Below are 18,580 nucleotides of genomic sequence, written 5' to 3'. Positions count from 1 at the left end.
CAAAAATGTGGCATCACCCTACCAGTCGGTCACAACTTTTAGGGAACATACGACCTTTTGGTAATTTTCTATTCCATGAGGTGACGAAAAAACTGAAATTCTGGCGTTGTGAACTTTTTTTTACAGCGTCTGAAACAAACCTCATGATATGTTGATGTACCAGCATGAGAATACCAGTTCTGTTAGTTTTTTTATTGTTTATAGTTTTTATACTATGAATAGGGGGCGGAGCTTGTAATGGCAGCATATTACATACAGTTCAGGGTCTATCGTCCGGATCTCCTTTGTAAGTATCATTTTAATGTTTTGGGGGTTTTTTCACTTTTTTTTTTGCAGGTTATCGAAAAAAATGCAGACCCTAAAATGACTTTGCTGACTTACCTCCGAAGGAAATGTATCCGTGTCGTGTTTATATACAGAGGCGTGCGTATGCTGTAATAAAGCCGTTATGTTTGGGCAGGCGTTGTGGCCTCTTAGGTTCTTTTTTGTTTCTTTGTATTTTCCGTGCCGTCGCTCAGCATGGATGCAGGAACCCGCAGTCTATGAGCAGCGTTAGTTGTGTATGGGCGGCGGGTCGCACGCCTCCATTGACAGCAATGGAGGGCGTTAATGCAGATAGAGCATGCTATTAGCCTAATACTGAGGCGACCACATGGCAGCCAACATACAGTCTATAGGAGCTGTACAGACAAAATGCAAGGTGGTGTTATCATAGAGGCACACATGGCGACTGCTATGAGGTGCCAGAACAGAGGGGGTCCCAACTCTCATTGCCCCATCCCTTTTGCTACTTCATAGGGAGAACGGATGCAATACCCCCTGTAGCAAGGGGGGTACTCTTGCCTCGGGATCGCTGACCTCTCATACCAGAAATGGCGCCCCACACGGGTAAACACGGCTCAGGACTAGCGTATCTCTTTGTCTGGCTCCTGCCAGCATTTATTCCACAGCACATCATGTCCATAAGCACCCCAACTTGGGTGGGAGTCCAGGGGCGTTCCCTGTTGGACTCTTGCCTTTTCAGGCCACCTTCCTGTGCTGCGCTGGTCCTCTCTCAGGTGTTGAGGTTAGGGTCGTCACCCTGTCAACCTCTGGCCTTTTTGGTCTGCACCAGACCCTGGGCTAGCAGCCCTCCCAGCTCCACTGAGTTGTCTCTCTTCCTCCTGTCTTTGGCAGGAACCGGCTTTTATCTGGTTCCTGCTCCACCCCTTGGTTTACCCTCGCACCAGGAGTCCTGTCTCTGGCCCTCTACAGGCCCCCCTGTGCACTGCACCGCTACAACCCCCCCCCCCCCCCTTTGATATAGGCCGTATCACCTTTTCTTCTTGGCCCTCCGGGGTCAAAGCTCCAGGCTCGGGGGTCTCTTTCTAGTTTTCCTTGTCTGACAAGTTCTCTCTTCTTGTCTTCACTCGGCTCATCACAACCTTGCCGATCTCTGTCAGACCGTGCTCTCACAGCTTGCAAGTTGACTTCCAAGTGCAACTACGTATCCTCTGTGGCTTGTAACTTATCGTCAGGTTTCTCTACCTGAACCTTCAATTCTACTTGCTGTTCCAAGGCTTTAGTAGACTTTTCTAGTTCATGTACCGTCTTTTCACCATCATCCTTGGAGCTGACCAAGTCCTCCATTTCAGTGTGGAATGGCTTGGGGTCTCTTGCCCTAACTGGCACTTTCTGAAGTTCAACTTCCATATTGGATACTTCACATCGTACATCACTCATCTGTTCAACTGTTGCAGGTGCCATTTCTTCAGTCTGCACTTCAGTAGCGGCATGTGCACTTATTTCCATCTGTGGGCCTTCTACCACAGAGACACTTCCATTCATTTGCACAACTTCCTTATCCAGGACAGGAGTAATTTCTGAGGCCTTTTCCCCAGTCTCTGCTACCTTCGTGGCCTTCTCTGCTTCAGCAGTTTCGCCTTCTGCCTTCTCTTTGGTGACTTGAACTTCAGAGGATTGCTCCCCTCCCATCTGTAGCTCAGCTCTCACTTTCTCAATAACTTTCACAATTTTATCTCTTTTTTAGAATTCAACAGGGTCTTTTTTCCACTTGTCTGAACTGGGCCCTAGACCTCTCTAGTCTCTGAACCCTCTTTTCAGCAATATGACCCTTTGACTGTCAGAGCTTCACCTTTGCACTTAACGTCTTAGCGGACCTTGGCAATACCACTTTTTCTCTTCTGACACCACCTTCAGGGTGCGCGTCAAGGTTAGCGCTTCAGTCTCTTTCTTGATCTTCTCCAACAAGGTCTCCATTCCTTCTAGCGATTGTAGGAACACACCTTTTAGCTTTTCCCGTATCAGGGTTCTCTTCTCCTCATCTGTCTTAGCGCGAATCCAGTCTTGCATTTCAGTGTGCACCCGCTTGTTACACCTTCCTTTTGCAACTTTAGGGAACCCCCGACTTCCCCTCAGTAAGCCACTGTTCACACATCTTTTGTTTCTTCTCCCAGTTGGACACCGTCTGCATTGGTAACCAAGCCCTACACTAATGTCTTCTACTTTCTGCTGAAGACTCATTCTAAACTTCTCAAGTTCATCGTAGACATCAGTTTGAAGACAAAGCAGCTGATTTATTACTTCCACCTCTTTTAGGATTTCACCGTCTTGCTCTCCAACCACGACCCCGCATGCAGGGTTCTCATACAGTTTCTCTTCCATCTGTGACATCATTTTCATGGTGTGTGTTAAAGTTAACACTTCAGTCCCTTTCTTCAGCACGCTCACATTCAGTGACATATCTTGCAGACCTGATTTCCTCCTCTGTAAGCTGCTGTTCACATATTTGCTGCGTCTTTCTTAGTTTGGACACAAGCTCCTTTTGGAAACCAAGCGTCACAGAAGCATCTTCTATCTCTTGCTGAAGATGTACTTTAACCTTCTCAAGCTTATCACAGGCAGCTGTCTTCTCTTCATACTGCTGCCTTGTAGCTTCTAACTCCTCTTGTATTTCTCTTTTCTGCTCTTCCACAGAATCCAAGCACACAGCACTCTTCTCCAGTCCATGTTTTAGGTCAGACAACCCAGCCTGAAGTGTTGCAATCTGCTTTGACAGGTTTCTCTTAGCTTCTGCATCTCCCTCTAACTGCTTGAGGAACACATCTCTCTCATCTTGCATTATCTTCAGATGTGCACTAAGACCAAGCCTCTGCTGCGTCTCTTCTTGTACCAGTCTCTGAGACTCTTCAGCTTGAGCTTCCAGCTTCACCTGGAGTCTATTCACCTGCTCAGACAATGCTGTCTGCCTTCTGTCACTTTCAGTGACTTTTACTTGTAGCTCTTGGAGCTGCATTTCCACTGTATTTCTCTTGCACTCATATGCACACTTGTCTTCCAACAACCCCTTCACCTTTTGGGTCAGCTCAAGACACTCACTTTTCCATGTTTTTCCCTTTTTCAATTTGCTTCAACTGCTTGCACAGTTTCCCCACAGCTACAGCATGACTCCATTCCAGCTCCTGGATTTGGATTCCATGTACTTCAGCTTTCTCATCCAAGCTCATCTGTAGCTGGGACACCAGTCTCTCATGCAGCGCTTCCTGGTTTTCTTTGTGATCTAGTAAGTCTTTCAAGATCTCTGCTTGCTTCTCTGCCTGACTGCAAGCAGCTTTCTCTATTTCCAGCTCTTCCTTGAGCTGACTTATCTGGCACTCCAAGTCACCATTTTTCTTTGCCAACTACATTTTCAACTCTGCAACCTGATTCTGCAAACCTGTAGTTTGATTACGTGCATTTGTAGAAGCTCTTTCTAACTCGCAACACGTCATCTCCAACTCTTGGGTTTTCAGTTGCAGTTTCTTACAGTCCTGTTCATACTGCACAGATTGTGCCTCCAGACATACTCTGCGACCAGCCTCATCTCTGGCTACATCTCTGAGGTCTTGTCTCTTCATGGGCTGTTGAAAGATATCCCTCATACTTTTTTCTCACTTCCCATTTCTTCTAAGCTCTGTTCACACTGAACATTCTTCTGTTCCAGCAACACCCGGTGATCAGCTTCCTCCTTAGCCAATCTCCCAAGATGCTCATTCTCCTTTAAGAGAGCTGCACTCTTTGCTTTCAGCTGCTCAACTTCTTGAAGAATACTTTCCTTTTCTTTTAGGAATTTATCTGTCTGCTCCTCTGTTAACAGCTGTTGCCTCTTGGCCTCTTCTCCAAGCAGACACAAGTTAGTCCTTTCTTTCTCAAACTGTGCGTCAAGTCTTTCATTAGCAGTTTAAGATGCTTCTTCCAGAAACTTCATATACGCTTGCATTGGTGCAAATCCCTCCTGAATTTTAACCAAGCGTTCTCTTGCTGTCTCACCCTGAATCTCAGGATCTGCACTGACAACCTCACTTGTCTCCCTAGCATTTTTTACCTTCTTTTTTCTCTTTGCAAGTTTAGTACGATCTATCCTTTCTCTCTCTAAAGGCCTAGTACTACTAACTTCAGCATTTCTAGTCCTACACACACTATCTTCATTCTTTCTTCCCCCTCTCACTAGAGGTATACTTGCACAGGCTCCCACATGGGCTTTGTCTGCTTTCATTGCACCCTGTTCACATCCTGACTTCATTTGGGAAACATATCTACACATGTTGGGCACAGAATACATCCCACCATCCCCCACACATGACAGGCCAGGGTTAATAGACTTTTCTTGCCCCACCCGGGCAGCAACACAGTTCACAATACAGTTTGTGGACTTTTTTCCACCCAATGCACATACTGCAGTTTTCCCAGCACCCTCCTGCAAGGAAAACATTTTGTTATGCAGCATTTTTGCCACATTGCCATCCATTAGTTCACAGTCAAGTCCATATCGCGCAGAACACACAGTCTTTTCAGGAGTCTCACCACTCCATGGAACGTGATCACAGTCCTTTGGCGGGGACACCTCCCGTTGTACACCGACCAGTGGGGTTTTTCTGGCCACTTTGCCACTGGACACCCGTACATACAGAGGTCCATCTGAAAACACCCCCAGCATGGCTCTTTCTGGCTGCCTCCTGCACTGCCCGCCATCTTGACTGCCCAGTCCATAATAAACACACAAGTTCACTAACTTGCCTTGTAGAGGTTCTCGGAGGTCCTCTGTTGCCCTGCAAGGCAACTGCAGCCTTCGGCCTCCTGGCCCTTTAACCGCAGCTTCGGCCTCCTGGCCCTTTAACCGCAGCTTCGGCCTCCTGGCCCTTTAACCGCAGCTTCGGCCTCCTGGCCCTTTAACCGCACCCTCGGCCTCCTGGCCCTTTAACCGCACCCTCGGCCTCCTGGCCCTTTAAACGCACCCTCGGCCTCCTGGCCCTTTAAACGCACCCTCGGCCTCCTGGCCCTTTAAACGCACCCTCGGCCTCCTGGCCCTTTAAACGCACCCTCGGCCTCCTGGCCCTTTAAACGCACCCTCGGCCTCCTGGCCCTTTAAACGCACCCTCGGCCTCCTGGCCCTTTAAACGCACCCTCGGCCTCCTGGCCCTTTGAACACTGCACACTCGGCCTCCTGGCCCTTTGAACACTGCACACTCGGCCTCCTGGCCCTTTGAACACTGCACACTCGGCCTCCTGGCCCTTTGAACACTGCACACTCGGCCTCCTGGCCCTTTAAACGCACCCTCGGCCTCCTGGCCCTTTAAACGCACCCTCGGCCTCCTGGCCCTTTAAACGCACCCTCGGCCTCCTGGCCCTTTGAACACTGCACACTCGGCCTCCTGGCCCTTTGAACACTGCACACTCGGCCTCCTGGCCCTTTGAACACTGCACACTCGGCCTCCTGGCCCTTTGAACACTGCACACTCGGCCTCCTGGCCCTTTGAACACTGCACACTCGGCCTCCTGGCCCTTTGAACACTGCACACTCGGCCTCCTGGCCCTTTGAACACTGCACACTCGGCCTCCTGGCCCTTTGAACACTGCACACTCGGCCTCCTGGCCCTTTGAACACTGCACCCTCGGCCTCCTGGCCCTTTAAACGCACCCTCGGCCTCCTGGTCCTTTGAACACTGCACACTGCACACTCGGCCTCCTGGCCCTTTAAATGCTGCATACAGCAGGTATTGCACCCTCGGCCTCCTGGCCTTTTGTGCGCCACTCTAGATCTTGCCTGCAGCCTCCACCATATGTAGCAAGGGGGGGGGGGGTACTCTTGCCTCGGGATCGCTGACCTCTCATACCAGAAATGGCGCCCCACACGGGTAAACACGGCCCAGGACTAGCGTATCACTTTGTCTGGCTTCTGCCAGCATTTATTCCACAGCACAGCATATCACATCACATCATGTCCATAAGCACCCCAATCTGGGTGGGAGTCCAGGGGCTTCCCCTGTTGGGCTCTTGCCTTTTCAGGCCACCAGCCTGCAACATCTTCCTGTGCTGCGCTGGTCCTCTCTCAGGTGTTGAGGTTGAGGGCATCACCCTGTCAACCTCTGGCCTTCTTGGTCTGCACCAGACCCTGGGCTAGCAGCCCTCCCAGGTCCACTGAGCTGTCTCTCTTCCTCTTGTCTTTGGCAGGAACCGGCTTTTATCTGGTTCCTGCTTCACCCCTTGGTTAACCCTCGCACCAGGAGTCCTGTCTCTGGCCCTCTACAGGCCCCCCCTGTGTAGTGCACCGCTACACCCCCTACAAAGCTAGTATTGTAATTGTGTCCCCTGAGGCAAAGGACAATCAAATGAAAGCCTACCTTAAGATATCCTGTTAGGGATTTAATGGGAAAGTGGGGTATGCCCTGCTCATCTGTTATCTAGAGTGGATGGCGGTTATAAAGAGCGCCTCTCTCCCTGGAGGACCTATTCTGTCCTGCATTACACAGACACCCCATTGATTTTAATGTGTGCCTTGTAATGCTTCATTTGCCCTGTGGTGGTGCTGCAGGGAAATTGAACAGTTCCTGTGACCTTCCCCGATCATCGTGTGATCAGTTTAGTGTCTGAGGACCCTTCTAATAAAAGGGATTGTCCAAAGTGGAGAACCTGTGAATGATATTTCTCCAGGATGTTTTTCAATCTCCACATCACATCCATTTCTGGGATTGTGTCGATCTTGTTGGTGGTTATCCTCTTCTTAAGACGCCTGATTACTTGTTTTTCTTACTATGATTATCACCTTAACATTGCCTTCTCCAGTGGGGCTACCAGGAACCAAGCTGGGCTGCGGTGAAGGTGGCTGCGGCGCCTGCACCGTGATGATCTCCAGATATTGCATATTCCAGCAGAAGATCCTGTATCCTTTGATGTGGTGGCAGATCGCTCCTAGTGTAATTCCTTTAATCATATTGTTAAAAATGGTCCATGTAGCTTTAAGGCAGAGCTCCGCCCTTTAATTGAGACTCCTCCCCCTCAGTCATAGTACTGCAGTTTTCTGAGAATCTTAGTTTTCTGCTAGTGATTTACTCACTTCTGAGCTTGTGCTTATACACTGCAGCCAATCTACACAAGCAGAGCTGCAGTGTAAAGCATGGGGGTAGATACAGAACCGCATATTGGGATGATATTCAGCAGTTGCATTGGTCTTCCAGTTGGGTAGCACATGCTTGGTGATAGAAGTCCATAGAGGTCTTCACAGACCCTGAATCACATATGAAATAGCATTGTTAGTCCGTTTTAGTGTCAGTATTCACTGTAGATTCTAGCATTCTATTCTTGAACCTAGAGGGTTGGGCTGAACAGTGTTCTAGATTCCTCTTGAATTGGGATGTTCTAGGTCCTCCTACAGTGTGGTTATGATCCCATACCCAATCCTCGTAGACATTATGCGGTGAACGCCTGCCTCGCTCCCGTCTGTTCTCTCAACTACACGTCTGTCACCACGGTGGAAGGAATCGGAAGCACGAAGACAAGACTTCACCCCGTCCAGGTAACAATGAAGCCTGCGATTAATGTGAAGATCTGTCCCGCAGTATACGTGCTTATAGGACTGACTACACACAGAACAGTCTGTTTGCACTACTTTGGGGTCTCAGGATCCGGATCCCTTTTGTGGCGTGCACAAGGTTGGTCCCACCCTGTGGGTTGAGTGGAGTAGTGCTGCCCTGAATTGTATTATATGTTCTACACACAGAACAGAGGAGGGACCGTAATGAAAAAAAACTATATGGCGCCCCCTGCTGGTGCTCGGTCTATCCATTATACACTGCTATGACCCTCATGTGGGACAGAGTGTTAAGGAAGCAGAAATGCAGTCCTAAGCTCTCCCTCACAACCTGAAGGTTGCAGGTTCAATCCCCGCTTGGATCAGGTAGCCGACTCTACGTTGACTCAGCCTTCGACTCTTCTGAGGTCGGTAAAATGAGCAACCAGCTTTCTGGGGGGTAAAAGAAGACTGGGGAAGGCAATGCCACCCCTTCTGCAAAAACAGTCTGCCGAGGACTCAGTGCTTACAGCAGGGGATTTTACCTTTTACCATTTGTCAGTAGAAGGCTCCAGATGGTCACAGTGACCCCATAAGGAAGACAAAGTGACCCAACTGTGAAGACAGCCACAGTGACCCCATAATAGACAGCCACCGTGATCTCATAATAGACAGCCACAGTGAGCCCATAATAGACAGCCACAGTGAGCCCATAATAGACAGCCACAGTGATCTCATAATAAACAGTCACAGTGACCTCATAATAGACAGCCACGGTGATCTCATAATAGACAGCCACAGTGACCCCATAATAGACAGCCACGGTGATCTCTTAATAGACAGCCACGGTGATCTCATAATAGACAGCCACGGTGATCTCATAATAGACAGTCACAGTGACCCCATAATAGACAGTCACAGTGACCCCATAATAGACAATCACAGTGACCCCATAATAGACAGTCACAGTGGCCTCATAATAGACAGTCACAGTGATCCCATAATAGACAGTCACAGTGACCCCATAATAGACAGTCACAGTGACCCCATAATAGACAGTCACAGTGACCCCATAATAGACAGTCACAGTGATCCCATAATAAACAGTCACAGTGACCCCATAATAGACAGTCACAGTGACCCCATAATAAACAGTCACAGTGACCCCATAATAGACAGCCACAGTGATCTCTTAATAGACAGCCACAGTGATCTCTTAATAGACAGCCACTGTGATCCCATAATAGACAGTCACAGTGACCCCATAATAGACAGCCACAGTGATCTCATAATAGACAGCCACAGTGATCTCATAATAGACAGCCACAGTGATCTAATATTAAAGGCAGCAATAATGACCCCATAATAGACAGCCACAGTGACCTCATAATAGACAGCCACGGTGATCTCATAATAGACAGCTACGGTGATCTCATAATAGACGGTCACAGTGACCCCATAATAGACAGTCACAGTGACCCCATAATAGACAGTCACAGTGACCCCATAATAGACAGTCACAGTGACCCCCTAATAGACAGCCACGGTGATCTCATAATAGACAGCCACTGTGATCCCATAATAGACAGCCACGGTGATCCCATAATAGACAGCCACGGTGATCCCATAATAGACAGTCACAGTGACCCCATAATAGACAGCCACAGTGACCCCATAATAGACAGCCACGGTGATCTCATAATAGACAGCCACAGTGATCTCATAATAGACAGCCATAGTGATCTCATAATAGACAGCTACGGTGATCTCATAAAAGACAGCTACGGTGATCTCATAAAAGACAGCTACGGTGATCTCATAATAGACAGTCACAGTGACCCCATAATAGACAGTCACAGTGACCCCATAATAGACAGCCACAGTGACCCCCTAATAGACAGCCACAGTGACCCCCTAATAGACAGCCACAGTGACCCCCTAATAGACAGCCACAGTGACCCCCTAATAGACAGCCACGGTGATCTCATAATAGACAGCCACTGTGATCCCATAATAGACAGCCACGGTGATCTCATAATAGACAGCCACTGTGATCCCATAATAGACAGTCACAGTGACCCCATAATAGACAGTCACAGTGACCCCATAATAGACAGCCACAGTGACCTCATAATAGACAGCCACAGTGATCTCATAATAGACAGCCATAGTGATCTCATAATAGACAGCTACGGTGATCTCATAAAAGACAGCTACGGTGATGTCATAAAAGACAGCTACGGTGATCTCATAAAAGACAGCTACGGTGATCTCATAATAGACAGTCACAGTGACCCCATAATAGACAGCCACAGTGACCCCCTAATAGACAGCCACGGTGACCCCCTAATAGACAGCCACGGTGATCTCATAATAGACAGCCACGGTGATCTCATAATAGACAGCCACTGTGATCCCATAATAGACAGTCACAGTGACCCCATAATAGACAGCCACAGTGACCTCATAATAGACAGCCACAGTGATCTCATAATAGACAGCCATAGTGATCTCATAATAGACAGCTGCGGTGATCTCATAAAAGACAGCTACGGTGATCTCATAAAAGACAGCTACGGTGATGTCATAAAAGACAGCTACGGTGATCTCATAAAAGACAGCTACGGTGATCTCATAATAGACAGTCACAGTGACCCCATAATAGACAGCCACAGTGACCCCCTAATAGACAGCCACGGTGACCCCCTAATAGACAGCCACGGTGATCTCATAATAGACAGCCACGGTGATCTCATAATAGACAGCCACAGTGATCTCATAATAGACAGCCACAGTGATCTAATATTAAAGGCAGCAATAATGACCCCATAATAGACAGTCACAGTGACCTCATAATAGACAGCCACAGTGATCTCATAATAGACAGCCACAGTGATCTCATAAAAGACAGCTACGGTGATCTCATAAAAGACAGCTACGGTGATCTCATAAAAGACAGCTACGGTGATCTCATAAAAGACAGCTACGGTGATCTCATAATAGACAGCTACGGTGATCTCATAAAAGACAGCTACGGTGATCTCATAATAGACAGTCACAGTGACCCCATAATAGACAGCCACGGTGACCCCCTAATAGACAGCCACGGTGACCCCCTAATAGACAGCCACGGTGATCTCATAATAGACAGCCACGGTGATCTCATAATAGACAGCCACAGTGATCTCATAATAGACAGCCACAGTGATCTAATATTAAAGGCAGCAATAATGACCCCATAATAGACAGTCACAGTGACCTCATAATAGTCAGCCACAGTGATCTCATAATAGACAGCCACAGTGATCTCATAATAGACAGCCACAGTGATCTCATAAAAGACAGCTACGGTGATCTCATAAAAGACAGCTACGGTGATCTCATAAAAGACAGCTACGGTGATCTCATAATAGGCAGCTACGGTGATCTCATAAAAGACAGCTACGGTGATCTCATAATAGACAGTCACAGTGACCCCATAATAGACAGCCACAGTGATCTCATAATAGACAGTCACATTGACCTCATAATAGACAGTCACAGTGACCCCATAATAGACAGTCACGGTGACCCCATAATAGACAGTCACAGTGACCCCATAATAGACAGTCACAGTGACCCCATAATAGACAGTCACAGTGACCCCATAATAGACAGTCACAGTGATCTCATAAGACAGTCACAGTGACCCCATAATAGACAGTCACAGTGACCCCATAATAGACAGTCACAGTGACCCCATAATAGACAGTCACAGTGACCCCATAATAGACATCCACAGTCATCTAATATTAAAGGCAGCAATAATGACCCCATAATAGACAGTCACAGTGACCCCATAATAGACAGTCACAGTGACCCCATAATAGACAGTCACAGTGATCTCATAATAGACAGTCACAGTGACCCCATAATAGACAGTCACAGTGACCCCATAATAGACATCCACAGTCATCTAATATTAAAGGCAGCAATAATGACCCCATAATAGACAGTCACAGTGACCTCATAATAGACAGCCACAGTGATCTCATAATAGACAGCCACGGTGATCTCATAATAGACAGCCACGGTGATCTCATAATAGACAGCCACAGTGATCTAATATTAAAGGCAGCAATAATGACCCCATAATAGACAGTCACAGTGACCTCATAATAGACAGCCACAGTGATCTCATAATAGACAGCCACAGTGATCTCATAAAAGACAGCTACGGTGATCTCATAATAGACAGCCATAGTGATCTCATAAAAGACAGCTACGGTGATCTCATAAAAGACAGCTACGGTGATCTCATAAAAGACAGCTACGGTGATCTCATAAAAGACAGCTACGGTGATCTCATAAAAGACAGCTACGGTGATCTCATAATAGACAGTCACAGTGACCCCATAATAGACAGCCACAGTGATCTCATAATAGACAGTCACAGTGACCTCATAATAGACAGTCACAGTGACCCCATAATAGACAGTCACGGTGACCCCATAATAGACAGTCACAGTGACCCCATAATAGACAGCCACGGTGACCCCATAATAGACAGTCACAGTGACCCCATAATAGACAGTCACAGTGACCCCATAATAGACAGTCACAGTGACCCCATAATAGACAGTCACAGTGACCCCATAATAGACAGTCACAGTGATCTCATAATAGACAGTCACAGTGACCCCATAATAGACAGTCACAGTGACCCCATAATAGACATCCACAGTCATCTAATATTAAAGGCAGCAATAATGACCCCATAATAGACAGTCACAGTGACCTCATAATAGACAGCCACAGTGATCTCATAATAGACAGCCACAGTGATCTCATAAAAGACAGCCACGGTGATCTCATAAAAGACAGCTACGGTGATCTCATAAAAGACAGCTACGGTGATCTCATAAAAGACAGCTACGGTGATCTCATAAAAGACAGCTACGGTGATCTCATAATAGACAGCTACGGTGATCTCATAAAAGACAGCTACGTTGATCTCATAATAGACAGTCACAGTGACCCCATAATAGACAGCCACAGTGATCTCATAATAGACAGTCACAGTGACCTCATAATAGACAGTCACAGTGACCCCATAATAGACAGTCACGGTGACCCCATAATAGACAGTCACGGTGACCCCATAATAGACAGTCACGGTGACCCCATAATAGACAGTCACAGTGACCCCATAATAGACAGTCACAGTGACCCCATAATAGACAGTCACAGTGACCCCATAATAGACAGTCACAGTGACCCCATAATAGACAGTCACAGTGATCTCATAATAGACAGTCACAGTGACCCCATAATAGACAGTCACAGTGACCCCATAATAGACAGTCACAGTGACCCCATACTAAAAAAAAAAATCACAATAACCCAATTATAAAGAAAGCCACAGTGACTCAATAGCACATTAATCTACAACGACCACATACTAAAAAAGCCACAGTGACCGTATAATAAAGACAGCAATAGTGACCTCAAAGTAAAGGCATCCACAGCAACCTCATATTACAGACAGCTATAGTGCCCCCATAATAGAGGGGTTCAGAGGTTAGCACTGCTGCAGCTCTCGGGGTCCTGGGTTCGAATCTGCATGGAGCATGTATGTTCTCCCCATGTTTGTGCGGGTTTTTTCCAATTCCTTCCACACTCCAAAAACATTCTACTAGGTGACCTTAGACTGTGACCCCCAGAGGGGACATCAGGTGATGTACATGGCTGCGGAGTATGTATGCACTAGATAGAAATGGATAAAACATCCACAGTGACCCCACATAATAAAGACACCCGTAGTGACCCTATGATGCCCCGTGCCTCTATAAGGGCCCCTTCACGCAAGCGTATTGCGCAAAACCACTTGCCGCAGCAATGCATTTGGACAAGGTAGCTCAGCTTAATAAGGTCCAGATGCCTTCTTTTCCCCGGCGGTTTTGCGCATTGTTTCACACATCCCCTTCCAAATTTGCGCACCTCCCATAGACTTCTATGGGGCTTTTGATGCACAAACACACAAAAATAGAGCATGTTGCGTTTTTTTTTCCATGCGCATGCAAAGCACGCTCAGGGGGACGAACCCATTAAAAACAACGGGTTCTATTCTCCGCGTATTGCATGCGCTGATTTTGCATGTGCAAGTAACCATGCAAACACGCTCGTGTGAGACCGCCCTAAAATAATTCCAATGACAGCCATTTAGAGGATTCCATCAGGTTTAGCTCCTAATCACAAACTGGCCATCTGCGGTTCCCCCACAAGTAGTATCCACAGCGCCCCCCAGAGTCCCCACAACAAAGCCTGTAATCTCTGAGTCGCCGCAGCAGGTATAAGGTCTCTTATCTTCTATGGCTCAGTGTTACAGAATGGGCTCCAATGGGTCTATGTGGCTGAGGAATGGCTGATACGGCTTTGGACTTTGACTCCATCACAACTTCTAGCGGCGCAATTGTTATAAAATCACAACGGATCTCCTAAAGTCAATATTTTCCTATCAGATAGAAACGTTCTGGGCGACTTCTAAGAATTCAAACCATTTAGTAATACTTGTGATTGTGTCCCCCATACAAAGACAATGAGGCAGCCTGCAACTTTACTGCGCCTGTCACATGATCAAAAGTCGCCGTAGAGCCGCGTTCTTAGCGGTAACTTTGTAATATTAGTCATAAACTAATCTTATTTTTCAATTTCAGGAAAGAATAGCCAAGCGTCACGGCTCACAATGCGGGTTCTGCACGCCGGGCATTGTCATGTCTCTGTATGCATTACTACGTAATACGCCGCAGCCCAGCATGGAGGAAATAGAAGACGCTTTCCAAGGTGACAGAATGGGGACTTAGATTGAGAATTGTCCAGCATAAGAAATCCAATGCCTACAGCACCACCCCTGCCAACAGGTTGTGTGAGGTATTGCAACGCAGCCCTGTTCGCTTCAATAGAACAAAGCTGCAATACCAGATACAACCTCTGTACAGATGTGGCGCGGTTTTTTAACCCTGGACAACCCCTTTAACAGGACCTGGAAGTCTAGAACCGGATATAGATGTGATGACATGATTACAACTGGATCTAATGTCCGACTCTCCCCACAACAGGGAACCTGTGTCGGTGTACGGGATACCGACCCATTCTCCAGGGCTTCAAGACATTCGCCAAAGTGAGTTCCCCAGTGATGGTCTTGTGATTGTCCGGCTTTGGTAACGTACGTCTGACAACATCTTCCTTGATGCCACTCAATACAGTGCTGTCCCTAGGTCAGATGGCACCCTGTGTGGAATTTTTTTATGGCACCCCCATCATAAGGAAAAAATAGGTATATTGCACTGATCAGCAGTCTGCCTATATTCTGCTTGTGCAGAAAGCAGCAAGTTAGTAGCATCCCCACACCAAAACAGCTCAGGGAATAAATACTGTACCAGAACCCAGCTCATAACATAAATACAGCACCGGAGCCAAGCTCAGAACATGGATACAGCGCCAGAGCCAAGCTCAGAACATGGATACAGCGCCAGAGCCAAGCTCAGAACATAGATACAGCGCCAGAGCCAAGCTCAGAACATAGATACAGCGCCAGAGCCAAGCTCAGAACATAGATACAGCGCCAGAACCAAGCTCAGAACATAGATACAGCGCCAGAACCAAGCTCAGAACATAGATACAGCGCCAGAGCCAAGCTCAGAACATAGATACAGCGCCAGAGCCAAGCTCAGAACATAGATACAGCGCCAGAGCCAAGCTCAGAACATAGATACAGCGCCAGAGCCAAGCTCAGAACATAGATACAGCGCCAGAGCCAAGCTCAGAACATAGATACAGCGCCAGAGCCAAGCTCAGAACATAGATACAGCGCCAGAGCCAAGCTCAGAACATAGATACAGCGCCAGAGCCAAGCTCAGAACATAGATACAGCGCCAGAGCCAAGCTCAGAACATAGATACAGCGCCAGAGCCAAGCTCAGAACATAGATACAGCGCCAGAGCCAAGCTCAGAACATAGATACAGCGCCAGAGCCAAGCTCAGAACATAGATACAGCGCCAGAGCCAAGCTCAGAACATAGATACAGCGCCAGAGCCAAGCTCAGAACATAGATACAGCGCCAGAGCCAAGCTCAGAACATAGATACAGCGCCAGAGCCAAGCTCAGAACATAGATACAGCGCCAGAGCCAAGCTCAGAACATAGATACAGCGCCAGAGCCAAGCTCAGAACATAGATACAGCGCCAGAGCCAAGCTCAGAACATAGATACAGCGCCAGAGCCAAGCTCAGAACATAGATACAGCGCCAGAGCCAAGCTCAGAACATAGATACAGCGCCAGAGCCAAGCTCAGAACATAGATACAGCGCCAGAGCCAAGCTCAGAACATAGATACAGCGCCAGAGCCAAGCTCAGAACATAGATACAGCGCCAGAGCCAAGCTCAGAACATAGATACAGCGCCAGAGCCAAGCTCAGAACATAGATACAGCGCCAGAGCCAAGCTCAGAACATAGATACAGTGCCAGAGCCAAGCTCAGAACATAGATACAGTGCCAGAGCCAAGCTCAGAACATAGATAAAGCGCCAGAACCAAGCTCAGAACATAGATAAAGCACCAGAGCCAAGCTCAGAACATAGCTACAGCACTAGAACCAAGCTAAATATATTAGTACCAAAATAGGTTGCCCCAGGGCAACAAATTAACCTATGATCATGATCCCATGACAAAGTTTTTTACCGTCTGGATCCAGCTGGAGGCGCTATTATTGCTCCCCTTCTAAACTATAGGCAACCCTTCGCTATATGTCCTGTTATCACATAGCGGTAATGGAGGGAGATTCCTGGATTTCATTTATCAGCTAGAATGTGTTGTCTGAAGTGGACAATCCCTTTAAGAAGGAGGAAAATATTCCTATTTTCCAACATGGTCTATTTCTTTACTCCTGTCTAGTCAAACCTTGTATTCAGGGGGATGTTGGTGGATTTACCAGTATTGGCAGTGATGCCACAGCCCGTTGCTGCCGCCGTAAATGGTCTAATAAATAATTGGTGTTTTATATTCTCAGGACGGATGTTGTGGCAGAAAGACAGAGAACGGCTGCTGCATGGATATGAAAGAGGAAAACGAGGTACAACTCCTGCTGTGTTATAGGAAACAAGTGCTGTAGGGTGCCCACATGACACTGAGCAGACAACCGCGTAATAAAGTGCCCACATACCAGTATCAGAATGTGAACAAAGAACATTGACCAGATAACAGTGCCATAGAGTGCCCAGATAACAATACTGTACAGTGCCACAGAGTGCCAAGATATCAATACTGTACAGTGCCACAGAGTGCCAAGATATCAATACTGTACAGTGCCACAGAGTGCCAAGATATCAATACTGTACAGTGCCACAGAGTGCCAAGATAACAATACTCTACAGTGCCACAGAGTGCCAAGATATCAATACTGTACAGTGCCACAGAGTGCCAAGATAACAATACTCTACAGTGCCACAGAGTGCCAAGATATCAATACTGTACAGTGCCACAGAGTGCCAAGATATCAATACTGTACAGTGCCACAGAGTGCCAAGATATCAATACTGTACAGTGCCACAGAGTGCCAAGATAACAATACTCTACAGTGCCACAGAGTGCCAAGATATCAATACTGTACAGTGCCACAGAGTGCCAAGATAACAATACTCTACAGTGCCACAGAGTGCCAAGATATCAATACTGTACAGTGCCACAGAGTGCCAAGATAACAATACTCTACAGTGCCACAGAGTGCCAAGATATCAATACTGTACAGTGCCACAGAGTGCCAAGAGAACAATACTCTACAGTGCCATAGAGTGCCAAGAGAACAATACTCTACAGTGCCACAGAGTACCAAGATATCAATACTGTATAGTGCCACAGAGTGCCAAGATATCAATACTGTACAGTGCCACAGAGTGCCAAGATATCAATACTGTACTGTGCCATAGAGTGCCCAGATATCAATACTGTACAGTGCCATAGAGTGCCCAGATATCAATACTGTACAGTGCCATAGAGTGCCCAGATATCAATACTGTACAGTGCCATAGAGTGCCAAGATAACAATACTATACAGTGCCATAGAGTGCCAAGATAACAATACTGTACAGTGCCATAGAGTGCCAAGATATCAATACTGTACAGTGCCATAGAGTGCCAAGATAGCAATACTCTACAGTGCCATAGAGTGCCAAGATATCAATACTGTACAGTGCCATAGAGTGCCCCAATAACAGTGCCATCGAGTGCTCAAATAATAGTTCTATAGTGTGCCCACACAACATTAAGCAGGTGACAGTGCCATAGAGTACCCTGAGAAAATTGGCATACAGTGCCCAAATAACGGTTTCATAAAGTGCCAAAAAACAGTGTTCTACAGTTGCATACAGTGGCCAAATAAAAGTACCATGCGGTGCCCAAATAACAGAGCCATACAAAGCCTAAAAACAATTCTATAGAGTGACCATATTCACCGTGCATCAACCATACAATTCTCACATAACATTGCCATACAACTAACAAATAATGGGCCCATGCGGTGCTACAGAGTGCCGAAATAACAATGCCACACACTAAATAAAAGTGCCATACAATTCCCAAATAACATGTCAATCCAGTCCACAAATACCAGTGCCACCAAGTGCACAAAATGTACCGCCTTATAGTATCAAAATAACAAAGACTTACAGGACCCAAATTACAGCACCGTGCAGGGGACAAATAATACCGTCATACAGCACC

The 18,580-nt window shown here is 47.0% G+C and overlaps 1 protein-coding gene across 1 annotated transcript in view; it reads left to right on the top strand.

The window, feature by feature from the left end:
• Window positions 1–237: 237 nt before the first annotated feature.
• The window catches only part of XDH (xanthine dehydrogenase), a 54,075-nt gene continuing 35,732 nt past the window's right edge, over window positions 238–18,580 (top strand). The window contains exons 1-6 of the mRNA XM_066594801.1: window positions 238–394; window positions 7,102–7,198; window positions 7,723–7,831; window positions 14,521–14,647; window positions 14,923–14,984; window positions 16,872–16,934. Coding sequence (XP_066450898.1) covers window positions 238–394; window positions 7,102–7,198; window positions 7,723–7,831; window positions 14,521–14,647; window positions 14,923–14,984; window positions 16,872–16,934 — 615 coding nt within the window. The remainder of the gene's footprint in view (window positions 395–7,101; window positions 7,199–7,722; window positions 7,832–14,520; window positions 14,648–14,922; window positions 14,985–16,871; window positions 16,935–18,580) is intronic.

This window comes from Eleutherodactylus coqui, chromosome 3, assembly GCF_035609145.1.
Source record: "Eleutherodactylus coqui strain aEleCoq1 chromosome 3, aEleCoq1.hap1, whole genome shotgun sequence".
NCBI classification, from domain to species: Eukaryota; Metazoa; Chordata; class Amphibia; order Anura; family Eleutherodactylidae; genus Eleutherodactylus; species Eleutherodactylus coqui.
This window is presented reverse-complemented; position numbering and strand designations above follow the sequence as displayed.